Raw genomic sequence first — 20440 nt, forward strand, 5'->3', positions numbered from 1 at the left:
ATGTGGAGGCACTGGCCACTGGAGGTTCTGAGGTCAGGGAGAGGGAAAACATGTAACAGGGCATTTTCAGGACTTGGGATACAAGCCATTATATATCTTGCCTTAACCTAAAGAATTGTGTGGGAGAGTGTGTGAACTACAAAGTAAACTGTAATCTGTGTTTAGTGGCAATGCTCCATAATGTGTTCATCAATTGCAGTAAATATGCCACACTAAAGAAGGATGTTAATGGGGACAAATGTGGGTAGTGTGGGGAGCAGGGCATATGGAAATCCCCTGTATTTTTTATGAGACATGTAATCTAAATATCTTTTCTAAAAAATTAAAAATAAAAATGTACATACCTTAACTTAAAAATAATTTATTGCTTAAAAATGCAGACCATGATCAGAATCGTCAGCAGTTAGTAATCTTTTTGTTGATGGAGGGCCTTGCCTTGGTGTTGATGGGCGATAGTTGCTGATGTTATGGTGGCTGTGGCAATTCACAGCAGTGAAGTTTTTCATTTGACTCTTGTGAAAGATTTCTCTGTAGCATGTAATGCTCTTTGATAGCAATTTATCCACAGTAGAATTTCTTTCAAAATTTGAGTTAATTCTCTCAAATCCTCCTACTTCTTTATCAACTAAGTTTTAGGTAATTTCTAAATCCTTTGTTACCATTTTAGCTATGTTCACAGAATCTTCTCCAGGAGTCTATTCCACCTCAAGAAACTCTTTCTTTGCTTGTCCATAAGAAGCAACTCCTCATCCATTTAAGTGTTGTCATGGGACTGCAGCAATTCAGTCACATCTTCAGGCTTCACTTCTAATTCTAGTTGTTTTGCTATTTCTACCACATCTACAGTTACTCCTCCACTGAAGTCTTGATCCTCAAAATCATTCATGAGGGTCGAAATCAACTTCTTTCAAATTCCTGGTATTGTTACTATTTTTATCTCCTCCTGCGAATCTCAAATGTTCTTAATGGAATCTAGAATAATGAACCCTTTCCAGTTTCCTTTGTCCACATCCATTAGAGGAATCACCTGTCTATCACAGCTATAGCCTAATGACATGTATTTTTTAAAATAATAAGACTTGAAAGTCCAAATGACTCCTTCATCCACGGGTTGCTGAATCGTTGTGTTAGCAGGCATGAATACAACATTCATCTCCTTTTATGTCTGCAACAGAGCTCTTGGTTGACCAGGTGCATTGCCAACAAGCAGTCATATTTCAAAAAGAATAATTTTTTTCTGAGCAATAGGTCTCAATAGTGTGTCTCAAATATTCAGTAAACTGTTGTAAACTGATGTGCTATCTTCTAGGCTTTGTTGTTCCATTTATAGAGCACAGGCATAGTAGATTTAGCATTATTCTTAAGGGCCCTAGGATTTTTGGAGTGGTAGGTGAGCACTGGCTTCAACTTAAAGTCACCAGCTGCATTAGCCCCTAACAAGAGAGTCAGCCTGTCCTTTGAATCTTTAAAGCCAGGCATCAACTTCTCCTCTCTTATGAAAATCCTAGATGGCACCTTCTTCCAGTAGAAGGTTGTTTGGTCTACATTTAAAATCTGTTTAGTGTAGCCACCTTCATCAATGATCTTATCTAGTTCTTCTGGGTAGCTTGCTATAGCTTCTACATCAGCACTGGTTGCTTCACCTTGTACTTTGTTGTTATGGAGATGGCGTCTTTCTTAAACCTCATGAACTAACCACTGCTATTTCAGACTGTTCTTCTGCAGCTCCCTTAACTCTCTCTCAGCCTTAATAGAATTGAGGAGAGTTAGGGCCTTGCTCTGTTTTAGGCTTTGGTTATTAAGAGAATGTTACAGTTGATTTGATCTTCTATCCAGGCCACTAAATCTTGTTCCATATCAGCAATAAGGCTCTTTTACTTATCATTCATGTTTTCACTGGAATAGCACTTTTAATTTCCTCCAAGAACTTTTCCTCACAGCTTGGCTAACTGTTTGACCCAAGAGGCTTAGCTTTTGGCCTGTCTCAGCTTTTGACATGCCTTCCTCACTAAACTTAATCATTTCTAGCTTTTGATTTAAAGTGAGAGACATGTCACTCTTCCTTCACTTGACTACTTAGAGGCCATTGTAAGGTTATTAACTGGCCTAATTTCAATATGTTTTGCTCACGGAATAGGGATACCCGAGGGGAGGAGAAATACAGAGAACAGCTAATCGGTGGAGCAGTCAGAACACACAATATTTGATAGTTTGCAGTCTTATATGGGCATGGTTTATGGTGCTCCAAATCAACTACAATAGTAACATCAAAGATCACTGGTTACAGATAATCATAACATATAATAATAGTGAAAACTTTGTAAATATTGTGAAAAATACCAAAATATAACAGAGAAATAAAGTGAGTAAATACTGTTGGAAAATCACTAGATTTATCTGATGCTCCATTGTCACAACCTTTCAATTTGTGAAAAATGTAGTATCTGCGAAGCACAATAAAGTAAAGGACAATTAAATAAGGTATGTCTGTACCAGGCATCTTCCTAAGTATCAGTTTCTTCTTTGTAAATTGGGAATAATACCATAATGAGTTTTTAGGACTTAATGAGGCAATGAATGTTTAGCCCTGGCACAAGGTCTAGAACATAGTCAACTCTAGTTAAATGTTACTTTTCCTGTCTTTTAGATGAGGTCACTATTATTTGCAGTTACCAAGGGGTTATATCCCATTTTGATAGGCCTTAAGTTATGGCTGATTGTAGTGGGCATACTTAGCTTGAAACTATACATAATTTAATGTTTTGTTCTAATTTTAGAAAATGAGCTTTTTCCTCTTTTTATTCCTTCAAGGAGAAATTGACAATGTTAATATTAATGGGTCACCATAGTAAGATCTTTCTTAAATTGATAGCTTGTTAATGGCTATCACCTATGGGTTCAGGCTAGCTGGAGCCAGGTTTAGACAGTGGCAGAGAATTGTTATTGCTGATTCTCCAGACCTTTGGTTTTTAGCCAGAATAAACAATAAAAATAAAATTTAAAAATCTTTCCAAAAAATCTTGAAGGATCCAATCAAGTTATTTTTACTGTCTTTTAAAGTTATTATATCTAAAGTTAAATGATTACTCTTTACTTGCATTTTTTTTTGCATCATATACCTCTTAAAGTACAAGAATATTAGGTACCATCATCTCAAGTACCATGTGGAAATGAAATATACTTTGCAATATAATTCTAATAATTCTAACATTTCCAATAAACATTCTGAAGCAGGTCTAAACTCAGAAGTGTTTTCATAAATCTACTATATATTATTCTATTAGGAAATAAGTATTTTTTCAGTTTTTCCTGATAGCATTTATGGTAATTTTAAAGAAGCCCTTTCAGAAATCAAAGTATTAAAATCAGTGCAGTAATATTCCTGATTTGTCACATTAGAAGCACAGCTATTTTATTGGGGGAGGAAAAACACAGCAAAATTATGGTTTATTCTAAAAATAAAGGGCAAAATAACTAACAGTGACACATTTTACTCTCTTCAGGGCCAAGGAATATGAGAACTTAATGGAATCAAAAAATTCTGTCTCTGATTCACCTTATAAAGCAAAGTGAGTATTCCACCCCATATTTTAGTTCTTTTTCTCTTTGATCTCTGCCTATAACCAAAGTGTATCTGAACCATCATTTTGTGCCTATGATCATAGGTTTGGATATGATGCCTGGAATGTTATTTTCTTAGAACAGTAGTTCTCAGATAGGGCCAATTTTGTCCCCTGGGGACACTGACTTTGGGATATTTTTGGTTGTCACAACTTGTTGGAAAGGTGCTACTGGCATTTCATGAATAAAAGACAGAGATACTGCCAAACATCTGACAGTGCACAGATGTCCCACAGAAAAGCTTATCTGGCCAAAATATCAATAATTGCCAATTGAGAAACCCCATTCTAACACATAAGGTTCAGGCAAGATAAGGCTGTGCTCGTGCTTATTTTAGAGAGAGATTTTTCAGCGTTATTTCTCTTGCCACAATAAATGAGGATTTGTTCTCTACCATTTGGTGTGTAAGTATAATTATACATTAGGTAAGTAAACAAAAACATCATTTTGCATCTCTCAGAAATACTGACAGTAGTCAGAAGGACACAAGGCTCAGTTCTTTTCCAGAAAAATACCTGAGGAACAGGCAGAAATGACCTGGAAAAATGTTCTAGAGCTTAGGACACCAGGGGAAGGCTGGATACCACCCAGAAGAGAGAGGGTCAAAGGAAAAGAATCTCCACAGGAAAACTCTGTCAGTAAAAGCTGCAGCTGCTGGTGCCCATCCCTGTACCCTCAGAGCAGACAGCTTTGAATCCTCTGGCCTCTGACTTGTGGCTAAGGACAGAGAGGGCAACAGGGGTCCACCTCCACAGGAACGGGGAGAGAGAGGGTCACAGCCTAAGGATGATTCAGCTTATAGCCAACAAATTTGTCCGTTATATCACACAAGCCCTTCCAGGACAGTAGGGCCACACCATTGTTTGTCCTGGGCGTCAGCACTTAAGAGAGGTCTAACTCTCTCAACATCCTCCCTACTGACTGGGACTGATTGTTGAGGATGCAGAGGGGAGTGGAATTATTTCCTACCCAAGAAGAGGGAAGGGGTTGTAGGTAAAGGTTGGAGAACTGCTTCTAAGAAAGTTTGGTTTGTGAGGCTCTAAATAGCCTCGTAGTAGGATCTTCTGTCACATTGTTATGGTCAGGGTTACAGTGAACACATTCCAACCAGGGTTTGAACTGAGAGGTCTGCAGAATATTGGCAGACTAAGGAAGCACATGCAAGAGAAATAACAGATTTTTTTTTCAGGATTTTATAAACACCCTCCCCCAAGGCCCTTGGAAGTGGGTCTGCAACCCATTACTGGGTCCAGGGCCCAGATTTGAGCAACTAACAGGGACAATCCTAAAGACCTAAAACAGGTTGAACCAAGAACCAAATGGCAATAACACAGTCTCCCACCACTAAATTCCTACAAAACAGAGAGAAACAGCATCAGAGCAAACTGACCATCATAATCAGATGCCTAGACATCAGCAAAATATCACAAATCATACTAAGAAAAAGGAAGATATGACTCAAGAAATGAAAGATATCAAAACCTCAGATGAGCCACAGGATTTGAGACAACTAATCGATGAGGATTTTACAAATCTCCTAAATCAATTCAAAGAGTTGAAAGACAATAAGACTAAAGAGATAAAGGATACCAAGAAGATACTTGGTGAGCACAAAGAAGAATTTGAAGACTTAAATAGAAAAATAACAGAGCTTATTGAATTGAAAGACACAGTAGGTGAGATCATAAATACATTAGAGGGAAGCAGACTTGGCCCAGTGGTTAGGGCATCCATCTACCACGTGGGAGGTCCGCGGTTCAAACCCCGGGCCTCCTTGACCCATGTGGAGCTGGCCCACGTGCAGTGCTGATGCGCGCAAGGAGTGTCGTGCCACACAGGGGTGTCCCCCATGTAGGGGAGCCCCATGCACAAGGAGTGTGCCCCATAAGGCGCCCAGCACAAAAGAAAGTTCAGCCTGCCCAGGAATGGCGCCGCACACACAGAGAGCTGGCACAACAAGATGACGCAACAAAAAGAAACACAGGTTCCTGTGCCACTGGCAACAACAGAAACGGACAAAGAAGAACACACAGCAAATAGACACAGAGAACAGACAACCGGGATGGGCGGGGGGAGAAGGGGAAATAAATAAATCTAAAAATAAATAAATATATTAGAGGCATAAAACAGCAGACTCAAAATTATAGAAAAAAGAATAAGTGATGCAGAAGACAAGAGCTGAAGTTGAAGAGAGAAGAACAGAGAGAGAAAGAATGGAAAAAATTGGGGCTCAGGGAGTTGAATGATAACATGAAGCACAACAGCATTTATGTCATGGGAGTTCCAGAATGAGAAAAGAAGGGAAAGGGGGCAGAAAGAGTATTTGAGGAAATAATGGCCAAAAATTTCCCAACTCTTCAGAAAGAAATGAACTTACCTGTCCAAGAAGTGCAGCATACCCCAATCAGAATATATGTGAATAGACCTACTCTAAGACGCATATTACTCAGAATGTCAAATGCCAAATATAAAGAGAAAATTCTGAAAGCAGCAGGGAGAAGGAAACCAGCACATACAAAGGTAAGACTTAGTGCATACTTCTCATCAGAAACCATGGGCACAAGAAAGTGGTATGATATGGTTAGGATACTGGAAAAGAAAAATTGCCAGCTGAGAATTTTTATCTAGGAAATTTTCCTTAAAATATGAGGGTGAATTTAAAATATTCACAAATAAACATAAACTAAGAGAGTTTGTAAAAAAGCATCTGGCTAGGACAACCAGCAAGATGACAATGGAGTAGGGAGCTCCTAGAGTCAGCTCCTGCTACTGGGCAGTTAGTAAACACTCAGAGTTCTCTGAAGCTAGCTGAAGCACCTGTTTGGGGTCTCCAGAAGGCCAGAAGAGCATTCTGCAACATCCTTGAAGGAATGGAAGGAGGAGACTGCCCATCTACAGAGAAGATTTGTAAGTGGAGCACTCCACGCCCCAGAGGCTAGTGTCCATCCTCCACTGGAGGCATAAGCCGCCTCAGGAACTGTTCCATGGCTAGAATTGAAAGCTCCACTTCCCAAAAATGGGGGAGGAAGAAACAGTTGGGCACCAACTTCAGCTACTGATGAGTACACTCAATGGGCTAAAGTATAATCCTAAGAAGAGCTAAAGTCTGAATGTGTCCAAGTCACAAAGAGGCTGGTAGCTACCATCTTAACTGCACCTGGCACGAGGGGAAGTGGGGCTGACTGAAAATCACAGTGCTGGTGGGGACTGGCTTCTTTTCATCCAGATCAGATTGCAGCTCTAGTCTAGGCCCCAGAACCACCTCCAGCAGGAAGGAAGCTGGGGGGAACCTGCATCAGCCTCTCCAGGAAATTACTAGCCAAGCCACAAAGACTGGTGATTATCCTACTTTGGTAGCTCAGGCTGCCTCAGGAACGATTCTGTGACTGGATTTTTAAGCTCCATTTCCAGAGAAAACAAGCAAGAGAGGTTGGCCACTGATTTCAACTACTGATTAGTAAATTCAGCTGGCTAAAGAATAACCCTAAGAACAGCTAAAGTGTGAACCTGTCCAGGTCAGAGAGAGGCCAGTAGCTACCATTTTGACTCTGCCCCAGGATGAAAGAAAGCCGGGCTTACCTACAGTGACGGTAGGAACTGGTTTCTTTCATCCAGAATCAGCCTGCAGATCTAGCCAAGGCTTCAGCCCCACCTCTGGCAGGGCGGAGGCTGGTGGGCCCTGCAACAGCATAACCAGGTAACTGCAGGTACATTTGGCTAGAAAAGACTGAATAATTGGAAGTCTACCAGGGCAACTTAGTTCAATCTTGGACCCACATTGCATAGATTGCTGTGCACATCTGTAGCTCCATCCCCATACCAGGCAGGGCAGAAAGGGGCACGAAGCTTCATTAGTCTCTCTGGGCAACTACACTCTAGGCCTGCACAACTTGGATTATTCCACACAGTTGTAACTCTGTCCTTTATCCCTGTCAAAGGAGAAAGTTCGGAGATGCTTCATTGGTCCCTGGGCAATGAGGGCAGCTTGAGCCTCCACAGCTTATAGCACCAACTACATCCTTGGCTCCTACCACACAGTCAGCAAGGGAGAAAGGGCAGGAAGCCCTAAACTAAACAGAAAAACTGCACCCAGAATACATACTCTAGTAAGCCAGATGCCAAGACACCAACAAAAAATTACAATCCACACAAAAAGGAAGCTATGGCCCAGTTAAAGGAACAAGATAAGCCTCCAGATGACATAAAGGAGTTGTAACAACTAATCATATGTTCAAACAAATCTCCTTAATAAAGTCAATGAGATGACTAAAGAGATTAAGGATATTAAGAAGACATTGGATGACCCAAAAGAAGAATTTGAAAGCATACATAGAGATATAGCAGATCTTATGGGAATGAAAGGTACAATAAAATAAATTTAAAATCATTGGAATCCTATAATAGCAGATTTGAGGGGGCAGAAGAAAGGATTGGTGAGCTTGAAGAAATGACCTCTAAAAGCAAACATACCAAAAAAAAGATGAAGGAAAGAATGGGAAAAATTGAACAAGGTCTCAGGGAAGTAAATAACAGCAAAAGAATACAAACATATGTGTCATGAGTATCCCAGAAGGAGAAAAGAAGGGAAAAGGGGCAGAAGGAATATTTGAAGAAATAATGGTAGAAAATTTCTCAACCTTTTTGAAGGACATTGATATCCATGTCAAAGAAGCACAACATACTCCCATCCGAATAAATTCAGATAGACCAACCCCGAGACACATACTAATCAGAATGTCAAATGCCAAAGACAGAGAATTCTGAGAACAGCAAGAAAAAAGCAATGCATAACATATAAGTGATACCTAATAAAATTAAGTACTGACTTCTCACCAGAAACCACGGAGGCAAGAAGACAGTAGTCTGATATATTTAAGATACTGCAAGAGAAAAACTTCCAGCCAAGAATCTTATATCTGGCAAGATTGTCTTTCAAAAATGAGGGCGAGTTTAGAATACTCACAGATAAACAGAAACTGAAAGAATTTCTAACCAAGAGATGAAATTTTCAGGAAATTTTAAAGGGTGTGCTAGAGCCTGAAAAGAAAAGACAAGGGAGAGAGGCCTAGAAGAGAGTCTAGAAATGAAGATTATATAAATAGAAGTAACTAAAAATGTCAAAAGAGTGGTGAAAATAAATTATGACAGGTAACACTTAAATAGTCAGGAATAAACCAACAATGCAAAGCACTTATATTCAGAAAACTGCAACTCAATGTTAAATCAAAAAAGTCCTAAGTGATTGGAAGGACATTCTGTGCTCACAGATTGGAGAAACTAAATATCACTAAGATGTCATTTCTACTCAAACTGATATAGAGATTCAATGCAATCCTGATAAAAATTCCACCAGCAATTTTTTTAAAAGTTGAAAACACGATTATCAAATTTATTTGGAAGGGTGAAGGGTCCTGAATAGCCAGAAACATCTTAAAAAGGAAAAGCAAACTCTCATCTCCAGAGTTTAAATCATATTACCTAGCTATAGTGGTAAAAACAGCATGGTACTAGCATAAAGACAGACACATAGACCAATGAAAGAAACCAAATTGATAGTTCAGAAACAGACCCTCACATGCATGATCAAGCGATTTTTGACTAGCCTGTCAAACCCACACAGCTCGAGCACAACAGTCTATTCAACAAATGGTGCTGAAAGAATTGGATATCATAAGCAAAAGAAGGAAAGAAGACAAAAAAAATTAACTCAAGATGAAAGAACCATAAAGCTTTAAGAAGAAATGGTAGGAAAATATCTTCAAGACGTGGTGGTTGGGAAGCGGGCTTGGCCCAATGGCTAGAGCATCTGCCTACCACATGGGAGGTCCATGGTTCAAACTCCAGGCCTCCTTGACCCATGTGGAGGTGGCCCATGTGCAGTACTGATGCGCGCAAGGAGTGCCGTGCCACGCAGGGGTGTCCCCCGCGTAGGGGAGCCCCATGCACAAGGAGTGCACACCGTAAGGAGAGCCGTCCAGCGCAAAAGAAAGTTCAGTCTGCCCAAGAATGGCGCCGCACACATGGAGAGCTGACATAAGATGACGCAACAAAAAGAAACACAGATTCCCGGTGCCACTGATAAGGATAGAAGTGGTCACAGAAGAACACACAGCAAATGGACACAAAGAGCAGACAACTGAGGTGGGAGAAGGAGAGAGAAATAAATAAAAAAAATAAATTAAAAAAAAAAAAAAGACCTGGTGGTAGGTGATGGATTCTTAAAGGAGATAAGAGGAGGACCGAGATGGACTACTGATGTTTAATGTATGTAGAAGTTTTAATTAGCTTTTCTGTAAAAGTGTGGAAATGTATAGAGTGGATGGTAACACATAGTGAGTAACAGCTAGTTTATAAATGGTTATGTGACTGAAAATGGTGATCTAGGTATGTACATGCTGGTTGACAGAGTGCTAGAGAATAATCTAGGAACTGAATAGCATAGTAAACCAAGAGGTGGATGAGAATTGTGGTTGATGGTACAGATGCAAGAGTGTCCTTTGCTAGCTAGAGCAAATTTACATCACTGTTGGAGGGTGGTGGGAATGTGGGGAAGTATGGGAAAAATACAACTGGAGGGACCTATGGCCTCTGGTTAGCAGTAATAATATAATGTAATATTCTTGCATCTATGCCAAAGATGTACTGTGTTGATAATGGGGCAGTAAGGAAAATGTGTGTCAGATGTACACTATGGACATAGTAACAATTAGATGATACTATCTTACCTGTAATGAATGTTCCACCACAGTGTGGTGTGTTAATAGAAGGGTGTTGTATGGAAATTCTGCATCCGTGCATGATTGTTTTATAAGTTTACAACTTCTGTCATAAAAAATATATTTAAAAAATAATAATAGAGTGGGTTGGGGGACATATACACTAAATGTAGGATAAGGACTATAGTTAGTAGTAAGATTTTTTACAATATTCTTTCATAATTTGTAACAAACATCTCACAACAATGCAAGGCGTTGGTGGAGGGTTGATGTATGGGGCCCCTGTATGATGTTGTGTGTTTGCCTTGTAAGTTCACAACGTTTACTATACACTTATTGTTTATGTATGTTCATGTATAAATGATACAGTAATAATAATAGGCTGGGTTGGGGGGGAATGCATTAAATGTAAGATACTTTGGTTAGTAGTAATATTTTGGGGATGCTTTTTAATCATTAGTTAAAAATGTTTCACAACAATAAAGATATTGGTGATAGGGTGAGGTATGAGAGTCCTCTATGATGCTATGTATGTTTGTTTTGTAAGTTCACAACTAGTACTATATACTTACTGTTTATGTATGAGTGATAGGGCTTCTGCCTACCATATGGGAGGACCTGGCTTCAATCCCTGGAGCCTCTTTGTAAAAAAGAAGAAGAGAAAGTGTGCCTGCGTGGTGAGCCAGTACCTGCGTGGTGAGGCAGTGCCCATGTGGTGAGGTAGTGCCTGCATGGCGAGCTGAGTGCCTGCGTGGTGAGACAGTGCCTGTGCAAGTGAGTCATGCAGCAAGATGATGATGCAGCAAAAGAGAGCCGAAGGGGAGAGTCAAGGTAAAGCATAGCAGAAACCAGGACCTGAGGTGGCACAGCTAACAGGGAACCTCTCTCCACATCAGAGGTCCCCAGGATCGAATACCAGTGAATCCTAGAGGAAAAAAAATGAGAAGACCAGAAAAGAGAAATAGATACAGAGGATCACACAGTGATTGGATACAGACAGCAAAAACATAAGGGTGGGAAAGTGGAGGGGAAGGGAAGAAATAAAATAAATAATAAATAAATCTTTAAAAATAACAATAATTAAAGAACCATTTCAGGTATTAAAAATATATATATATATAGGTTGACAGAATAGATTAAAAAAACATAGCCATTCATATGCCATTTACAAGGGACTCACCTTACATCCAGATATACAAGTTGGCTGAAAGTAAAAGGTTGGAAGAAGATACTCCATACCAACAATAACCAAGTAAGAGTAGGGATAGTTATACTAATATTGGACAAAACAGACTAAATGTAAAACATACTGACAGTAGAGATGCACTGAAAAAGGAGGTATTCACATACACTACTGATGCAGGTACATTTAGGAGTGCAATAGTCTTGTTGAAATGTAATATAAAATCAAAAGGCCACTTCAGGTTTCAGGCTGCTTAATAAAGTAATGCAAACCTTGCCTAAATAATTACAAAGATTATTTAACTGTTATTCTTAATAATGAAAAAGTCAAATAACTTCAATACCCAATATTGAGGACTATCTATAACCGGTTGTTGGTGTAAATATACCTCAGAATGTTAATGTAGCCATTATTTACAATTACAATAAAAATATTTTTACCTGTCAGAGATAAGATGCCCATAAGATAACTTATTTATCATTGTTCTGGAAGTATTAGCCATTACAATTGTAAAAGAAAAAATATATGTAAAATTTGAATGAAGGTAACAAAATGGTTAAGATTATGATAATAATGTATACCTGGAAAACTCAAAGAGAATCAAGTGAAAAAATACTAGAAACAAGAGAAATCAATTCAGTTAGATGGCTGATGACAAAATTAATATGATAACAACAATAGTTAACATTTACTGAGCATTTACTTTATTTCAGTCCCTTTAGATGTGTTTGCCACATTTATTCCTCACAACTCTATCAAATTAATTAGGGAAACTTAGCCCTAGGGAGTGTAATTAACTTGCCTGGAAGTTATGCAACAGCGGATCCAGGATACAAAACTTAATAGCTTTTCTTTGTGTGATAACCCAGTTAGAAAATATACATATTCTATACAATAGGAATTAAAAGTGAAGTACTTAAGAGTAAACTCAACAAGAAATGTGAAGGATCTATAAAAATAAAACCTTAAAATGCTAATGAGACATAGAAGACTTGCACAAATGTAAAGACAAATCATACTTTTGTATAGAAGCCACAGTATAGTAAATTTTCTATAAACTTCAGTGTAATTCCAATAAAATAGGAACTTTTAAAAATGGAGCTAGAATCATTCTGAAGAACATATGTAGGGAAGTGGACTTGGCCCAATGGATAGGGCATCCGCCTACCACATGGGAGGTCCATGGTTCAAACCCCGGGCCTCCTTGACCCATGTGGAGCTGGCCCATGAGCAGTGCTGATGCATGCAAGGAGTGCCCTGCCACACAGGGGTGTCCCCCACGTGCAAGGAGTGCGCCCCATAAGGAGAGCTGCCCAGCGCGAAAGAAAGTGCAGCCTGCCCAAAAATGGCACCGCACACACGGAGAGCTGACACAACAAGATGATGCAACAAAAAGAAACACAGATTCCCAGTGCCGCTGATAAGGATAGAAGTGGTCACAGAAGAACACACAGCTAATGGACACAGAGAGCAGACAACTGGGGGGGTGGGGGGCAGAAAGGGAGAGAAATTTAAAAAAAAAAATCTTAAAAGGACATATGTAAAAATAAATATGAGCATTTCTAGCAAAAATTATTTTAAAAGGACAATGAGGGAGGACTGACCTAACAGATACTTAAAATATTTTTATGGTAAAGTAGTTAAAATAGTTTTGTACTGGCATATGAATAACATGACACATTGACAGAAGAAATTTTTAAAAACTGTCTTGAAGTAGATCCAAATTCTTGAGGGCATTTAGTATGACTGTGGTAGAGTGTTTGCAAAGATGAGCAGAAGTTTAATCATCCCTGGAGGCAGGACTTTTGTGTTATGACTTTGCCACTTCTCCCATCAAGGGATAGACTCTCTTTCCCTTACTCTTGAATCTATTCTGACCCTGTAACTTGCTTCAGCGACTGATAGAATGCTGCGAAAGTGATGTGTGACCTTATAGCCTCGAAGTTAAGAGGTCTTGAGGCTTCTGCACTTACCCTCACTTTTTTGCTTCCCTGTGACTGCCCTGTAAGGAAGCCTGGGTCAGTCCCCTTGAGGATTAGAGATCCCATGGAGAGACAAGCTCAGTTGTCCCTGACATCTGTGCGGAGAACCCTAGGTAAGGCCATCCAGGCCAACCTACCACTGACTGCACCAGCTACATAGGTTCACCACAGTTAAGTTTAGACAAATTGCCCAACCTGAGCACAGACCAAACTGCAGGGAGCAAATAGATGGTGATTTTAAGACACTAAGCTTTGAGGTAATTTGTTTCACAGCAATAGATTACTGATACAGTGACAGGGGTGGAATTTCAAATCATTAAGGAAAGGATAGATTAGCCACTAAATGATGAATCCTCTTTTCACTCCTTACTCTGAAATTAATTGCTGATAAGTCAAAGATAAAAAGATCTTAAAAAATGAATCTGTAAAAGTACCAAAGAAAATACAGAAGAAATGTCAAAAGCCCTTCTAAATAAGTTTTTAGATATAGGTGTAAGAAAAAAATCAATAAACTTCATTATATAAAGATAAAAACGTTATGCTAAGCTAAAATATCATAAAAATAAAAGGGGTGGAATATTTGCAACAAAAATGATAAAGAGCTAAGGTTTTATATAAATTAGTAGCTCTTTTAAATTAATAAGAATAACAGCAACAATCAGTTGAAAAAATTAGATATGATCAGATAATACAAAGAAAAGGAAATTAGAGGTGACCAACTTCTTGTTTTACTTTTGAAATTCAAAATGAGATAATTGTTGTTTTTCAGTTACGTTTAAGGCTTTTTAATGCTGTGAGGAAATGCTTATGATAACTAAAAAACTGTTGATAAAATAAGAGTATTACACATTAAAATAGTAAAAGCCCTGAAGAATACACCTGTGCAATCCAAACATCTGTTAAGGTTCAGAACATTATCATCCTCAAGGACGTTCTCATATGACCTTCCCTTGTCGATCCCCTCACACACACAACCAAGAGGCAGCCATTATTCTGGTTTTTATTCACCATAGATTCGAATCACCTATTCTAGAACTTCATATAAATGGACCCAAACACTATGTACTCTTTTGCATAAGGCTTCTTTGATTCAGAATGGTTTTTAGATTCACTCATGTTGTTCAGTTTATTGGTAGTTCATTCTTTTTTATTACTGAGCAGAATTCCAGTGTGTGAATATACCCATATTTTGTTTATTCATTTTCTCCTGATTGACACTTAGGCTGTTTCCAGTTTTTGGAAATAAATTTTCATTTCTCATGGATGGATACCTAAGCATGGACTTGTGGGAACTTACATGTTTATGTTTAAACTTATAAGAAACCAGAGGCCTTTTTTCAAAGTGGTTATTACCATTTTATATTCTTACCAATAGTGTATGAGAGTGTTGTATATCTTATAGGCCATTTGTTTGTCTTCCTATGTAAAGTGTCTATTCAGATATATTTCCATTTTTATTAAATTATTTGTTATTTATCAGATTTTTTTTGAGGTCCCAGGGCCAGCCAGGGATTGAACCTGGGACCTCGTCTGTGGGAAGCCAGCACCAAACCACTGAGCCACATCAGCTCCCCTTCAATAGTTCTTTTTATTATTGAATGGCAAACATGTATCTATTTGTATTGTTTTTACTTGAAAAACAAATATAACAAGTAAAATTAAATTTATTACTTATCCATTGTATTATTACTTTAAACCAGGGGTTGACAATTTTTTTCTGAAAAGGGCCAGATAGTAAATATTTTAATTATTGTGGGCCATAAAGCCCCTGTCTCAGCTATTCAACTCTGCCTTTATAATGCAAAGGAACTACAGACAATATATAATGTGTTCCAATAAAGCTTTATTTACACAACAGGCAGTGGGAGTATATTAGACCTGCTAGGCATAGTTTGTCAACCCCAATTTGCCTAACTCTGCTTTAAACAATTACATAGAGTCATAATTGAAATGCCTGTTTATTGCTCAATAATCTACCCCTCCCTACCACCAAGATACCATTATTTATATTTTAGTCCATGTCATTTCTAAACATTACCTATTTGTATGCAGTCATACCTATTGTATGCATGTGTAATGCCTAATCTAATATCTGTATTTTAGCTAACTAAATTTACATAAAATAGAATTATGCTATATATTTTGATGGCTAATTGCTTTTTGCCCTTAATACTTTATGGACCTTTTAAAATGATAACATAGCTTTCTATTACTGGGCTATTTCATAATGTATTTAAGAATTCTCTTATTGTCCATGTATGGTGTTTCCCTTTCTGTTATTCTTGATATCACTGTTACAAACAGTGCTGCAGTGAATATCTTTGTATATATAACACTTTATATACATGAGCAAGTCTGCTGTATAGCGTGCTAGAGGCAAAGCCAGTTTCATGGGTATATAACCCTGTGCTTAGAAGGGTCCCATTTGGTTTAATGATCTGCTATCACTGTCCTAATACTTTATATAACATTTTCAGTTATATAGTCAGTCCTGGTAGAAGTGAGGTTTCTGGATCATAATGTATGCACATTCTGATTTTAATAAAACCTTGCAAAATTTTCTCCTAATTTATTTGCACTCCCACCAACAATTATGACAATGTCCTTTTTCCCAAATAGGATATTATTAGAAAAGTATATTCCCCAAATTTTCATAAACTGCATATTTTAATATGTAAAATTTATTTTTTTATTTGTTAAAAGTCAGATTTAATCTTTATCTCAAGGCTTCTATTTCCAATTTATAACATAAAATTATACCTATTCATTTCCAGGTAAACCTCATCAAATTCAGTAATTTCTTAAATATTTCAGGTTCTTAAAACTTGCAGGATTTCATCCATACTCTCTTTACCCCAGGACTGCTTTAAGACTTATTTGGTGGTATGATTTTGAGACATTTTCTTAACCGTTCAATTACACTTGTGCTGTAAATTTGCTGGGGTGATCAGAATTCCCCCACTCTGGTATCCATTGAGTCTAGCAGATATAGTCTGCTAGTCTTTGTATTAAATTTTGTTTGTTATCCTTTTAGTTAGTATATTGCTTCCTTTTGCTTTTTATCTGTGTGTCTCTAGCTTTAAAAAAAAAAAAAAGATATATTTCTCCTGCCCCCCTAGGCCCCCCCCCCCTTTTGTTTGCATTTGCTATGTCTGTTCATCATCCTTGTTTCTTTAGGAGGCACTGGGAACCAAACCCAGGACCTCCTATGTGGGAGGGAGGCACTTAATCACTTGAACCCCCATTCCCTGCTTTGTTGTGCCTCTCAACATGCTTTTCTTCTTGTGTCCCTTGTGTCATCTTGTTGCACCAGCCTGCCATGCCTACCCATTGCATCAACTCTCTGTCCTTTCTGTCTTCTTTGGGAGGCACTGGGAACTAAATCAGAGACCTCCCATGTAGTAGATGGGAGCTCAGTCGCTTGAGCTACATTCACTTCCCTCTCTGTCTTTTAATAAGTAAATTGTAAATTTGACCCATTCACATTAATTCTACTCACTGTTATATATGGACTTTTTTTTTTTCATCTCTCTCCCCCTTCACCCGCTCCAGTTGTCTGTTCTCTGTTCATTCAATGTGTGTTCTTTCTGTGACCGCCTTTATCCTTATCAGTGGCACCGGGAATCTGTGTTTCTTTTTGTTGTGCAGCTCTCCGTGTGTGCGGTACCATTCTTGGGCAGGCTGCACTTTCTTTCACGCTGGGCGGTTCTCCCTACGGGGCACACTCCTTGCGTGTGGGGCTCCCCCACACGGGGTACACCCCTTCATGGCACAGCACTCCTTCCTTGCGCGCATCAGCACTGCACTTGGGCCAGCTGCACACGGGTCAAGGAAGCCCGGGGTTTGAACCGCAGACCTCCCATGTGGTAGGCGGATGCCCTATCCATTGGGCCAAGTCTGCTTCCCTGAACTTATTCTTTATTCTTACTGTCTTACTCTGTGTTTTATATTCACTGTGCTTCCCTTTCTTATCTTTTATAAAATTGATGGAATTTTTCATTTTTTAAATTTGATCATTTATAAGTTGTAACTCCTTTTTTATTCTACTTATATTTACCTTTAATTTTATACTTCTTTTTTCCAACAAAGATGAGATTTAGTATGTAAGACAAGAGTGTTAATAGGCTTTGGTTTTTGCAACTACTTCCCATGTTGATATTGTTTGGGACTTTTATTTCTGGATTGTTACAAAATTTTTTTGTAATTAGTATATTTTTAGATTTAACTATTCATATTACTGGTTTCTTTGCTTTCTAATGTTTGTGTGTTTATGTGTGTGTGCCACTTATTTCTCTTGTATTAATGTTTGTTTAGCTCATCCTGTAGTAATTTTTCAAGAGTGGGTCTGTGGTTGGTAAATTCCCTGTGTTATTTGCATATTTGAAGGTGTCTTCATTTTGCCTTCACACTTAAGTAGTAGTTTTTCTGGGAAAGAATTCCAGATTTTAAATATTTTCTCAGAACTTTTTTTTTAAAGATTTTATTTATTTATTTATTTATTTAATTTCCCCCCCCCTCCCCTGGTTGTCTGTTCTTGGTGTCTATTTGCTGCGTCTTGTTTCTTTGTCCGCTTCTGTTGTCATCAGCGGCTCGGGAAGTGTGGGCGGCGCCATTCCTGGGCAGGCTGCTCTTTCTTTTCACGCTGGGCGGCTTTCCTCACGGGCGCACTCCTTGCGCGTGGGGCTCCCCCACGCGGGGGACACCCTGCGTCGCACGGCACTCCTTGCGCGCATCAGCACTGCGCATGGCCAGCTCCACACGGGTCAAGGAGGCCCGGGATTTGAACCGCGGACCTCCCATATGGTAGACGGACGCCCTAACCACTGGGCCAAAGTCCTTTTCCCTTTTCTCAGAACTTTGGAGTTTTCATTCCACTTCTATGGTGATGATGGGATCCAGGGAAAGGACTTCCTCCTGAGTCCTTCGCTTGGTTCCCCAGCCCGTTATCTTATTGGTTGCCCAAGGCCCAATTTTACTCCTGGGATCTGCCGTATCTGTACTGGGAGCAGAACCTTAACCACCCCTACTATTTGAAGAATCCTATTCTACATGCTTTTCAGGTTGTGGTTTTCATCCTATCTGATTTCTAATTTAGCATCTGTCTTTCAGTGATTTTTCATTGCCTCTACTCCACAGAGAGAGAGTTTTCTTTTTGAGATTTATTTAGCTTTATGATGTCTTGTCTGTCATAGCTAAGATTTGAAGTGAGAGTAGAGGAGGTTCAGTCCACCATTAAAGTGGGTGGCATATATTTAAGATTAATTGAAATTGACTTTTGGTTTATAATTTCTGTAGAATTTTATGCTTTATTTGGGAGACAGAACCTACAAAGTTTAAGATTTTCTACTCTCTTCCTTATTTTAGGCAATAATTTTATTACAATCAATTATAAAAGAAAAACAGCACTGAACTTAGAGTAAAATGTTTTCGGAGATCATTAAAAACTCCCCAATGATTAATCAGTCAACTGACAAGTGTTTTTGAGTACTTCTCAGTGCATTTATGCTTTTTTAGTTCCTAGACTTCCTGTGGTGTTTTTAAAAAGTTTTTTATTTTGAAATAATCTCAAATTTACAGTAAAGTTGCAAAAATAATATAGAACTCCAATTTACCCCCACCTCTCTCTTTCTTTCTCATCTCTTTGTCTGTTTATCCATCTGTCTGTGTTCTAAACATTAGAAAGTAGGTTGCATACATCATGCTTCTTTACCACTTAATATTTCCATGTATATTTCCTAGGATGAATATTCATTTATGTAACTACATTAAATGCAGTTTTCAAGTTTAAGAAATTTAACATTGATTTAAACATATAGTCTTTATTCTGATTGTTTCAGTTGTCTGCATATACACCCACATTTGTTAAGGAGACTATTTTTCCTCATTGAGTGGACTTGGTATTGTTGTCAAAAGGAGATTAATTGATCAGTTTGAAAACTAGTAAATAAAGATAAAGAATCAGCATTTTTTGCCTTTCCTATATGAATTCAGTAAAAAATAGATGAAAAGAAATATCTCCTTATGATATTATTGCAGCTAATAAATGAAAACGACCCTTCCTTTCTCCTTCCAGTTACTCCTCCCACAATTAGGGGAAAAAATCAGTCCCAAATCCATTAGGTGAGGCAAGACCTACATAGACTGGTGGAGGTGCAGGTGGGATGGGCAGCAGTAGTACATTTGGAAGAGTATCAGAGCCTGCGCATGGTGAGGAAGTCAGTCATGCTGAAGGTGGCTTGGTGTTGAGACTCACCGGCTCATGCAAGGTGAAGGGGGCCTTCCATGTGGGGTTGGGATCCATGGCCTGTCATGCGGAATGAGAGCAGTATGAAGAGGGCTGGCATCTCTATGGAACGGTTGCCTGGCAGGGTCTGTCAAACTCAAGTGGAGGGGAGCCTGGCACAGGGTTTTGAAAACCCAAGGAGTGAGGAGGGCAGGAAAGCCCAACATGGGAAGTCAAAACCTGAGCTGAGAGATCATAGCATACATAGATGGGAGATTGGTTACATATAGGGTGATTATGTCAAATACGTAAATATATTAAGGATGATGGAATGCAGGTTGCACTCTGCTAGAAGAGTTACAGATATGTAAAGAGGCAGCAGAAAAACTGTGATGATGAATTGGAGGTTTCAGTGTTGTGGTAAATTGAATTACGCTCCTCCTCAAAAGACGGGTTCTTAATCTTAATCTCCATTTCTATTTATAAAGCATGGGACCCTATTTATAAATAGAATCTTTAGAAAATGTTATTTTTAGTTTTGGTGTGGCCCATGTGAATCAGGATGGCTCTTAATATATATTTCTAAAGTCCTTATGAACTAGAAATTCATGCACAGTCACAGAAGGCCACACAGGACTCAAAAGCCAGAATTCAGAGGTCAACAAAACCAGAAGATCATCCACAAGGAAAGAGATATCACCATATGACAGGAGGC

General features: G+C 38.7%; 1 protein-coding gene across 6 annotated transcripts in view; it reads left to right on the forward strand.

Annotated features, from left to right (window-relative positions):
* SCAPER (S-phase cyclin A associated protein in the ER) overlaps positions 1-20440 on the forward strand; it is a 616772-nt gene that overhangs the window by 368577 nt on the left and 227755 nt on the right. For all 6 annotated transcript variants that reach the window (XM_004468178.4, XM_004468179.4, XM_071214311.1 and 3 more), the window contains one exon: positions 3504-3569. In XM_004468178.4, the coding sequence (XP_004468235.1) occupies positions 3504-3569 (66 nt within the window). The remainder of the gene's footprint in view (positions 1-3503; positions 3570-20440) is intronic.

The sequence above is a fragment of the Dasypus novemcinctus genome, chromosome 3, assembly GCF_030445035.2.
Source record: "Dasypus novemcinctus isolate mDasNov1 chromosome 3, mDasNov1.1.hap2, whole genome shotgun sequence".
Lineage (NCBI taxonomy): Eukaryota > Metazoa > Chordata > Mammalia > Cingulata > Dasypodidae > Dasypus > Dasypus novemcinctus.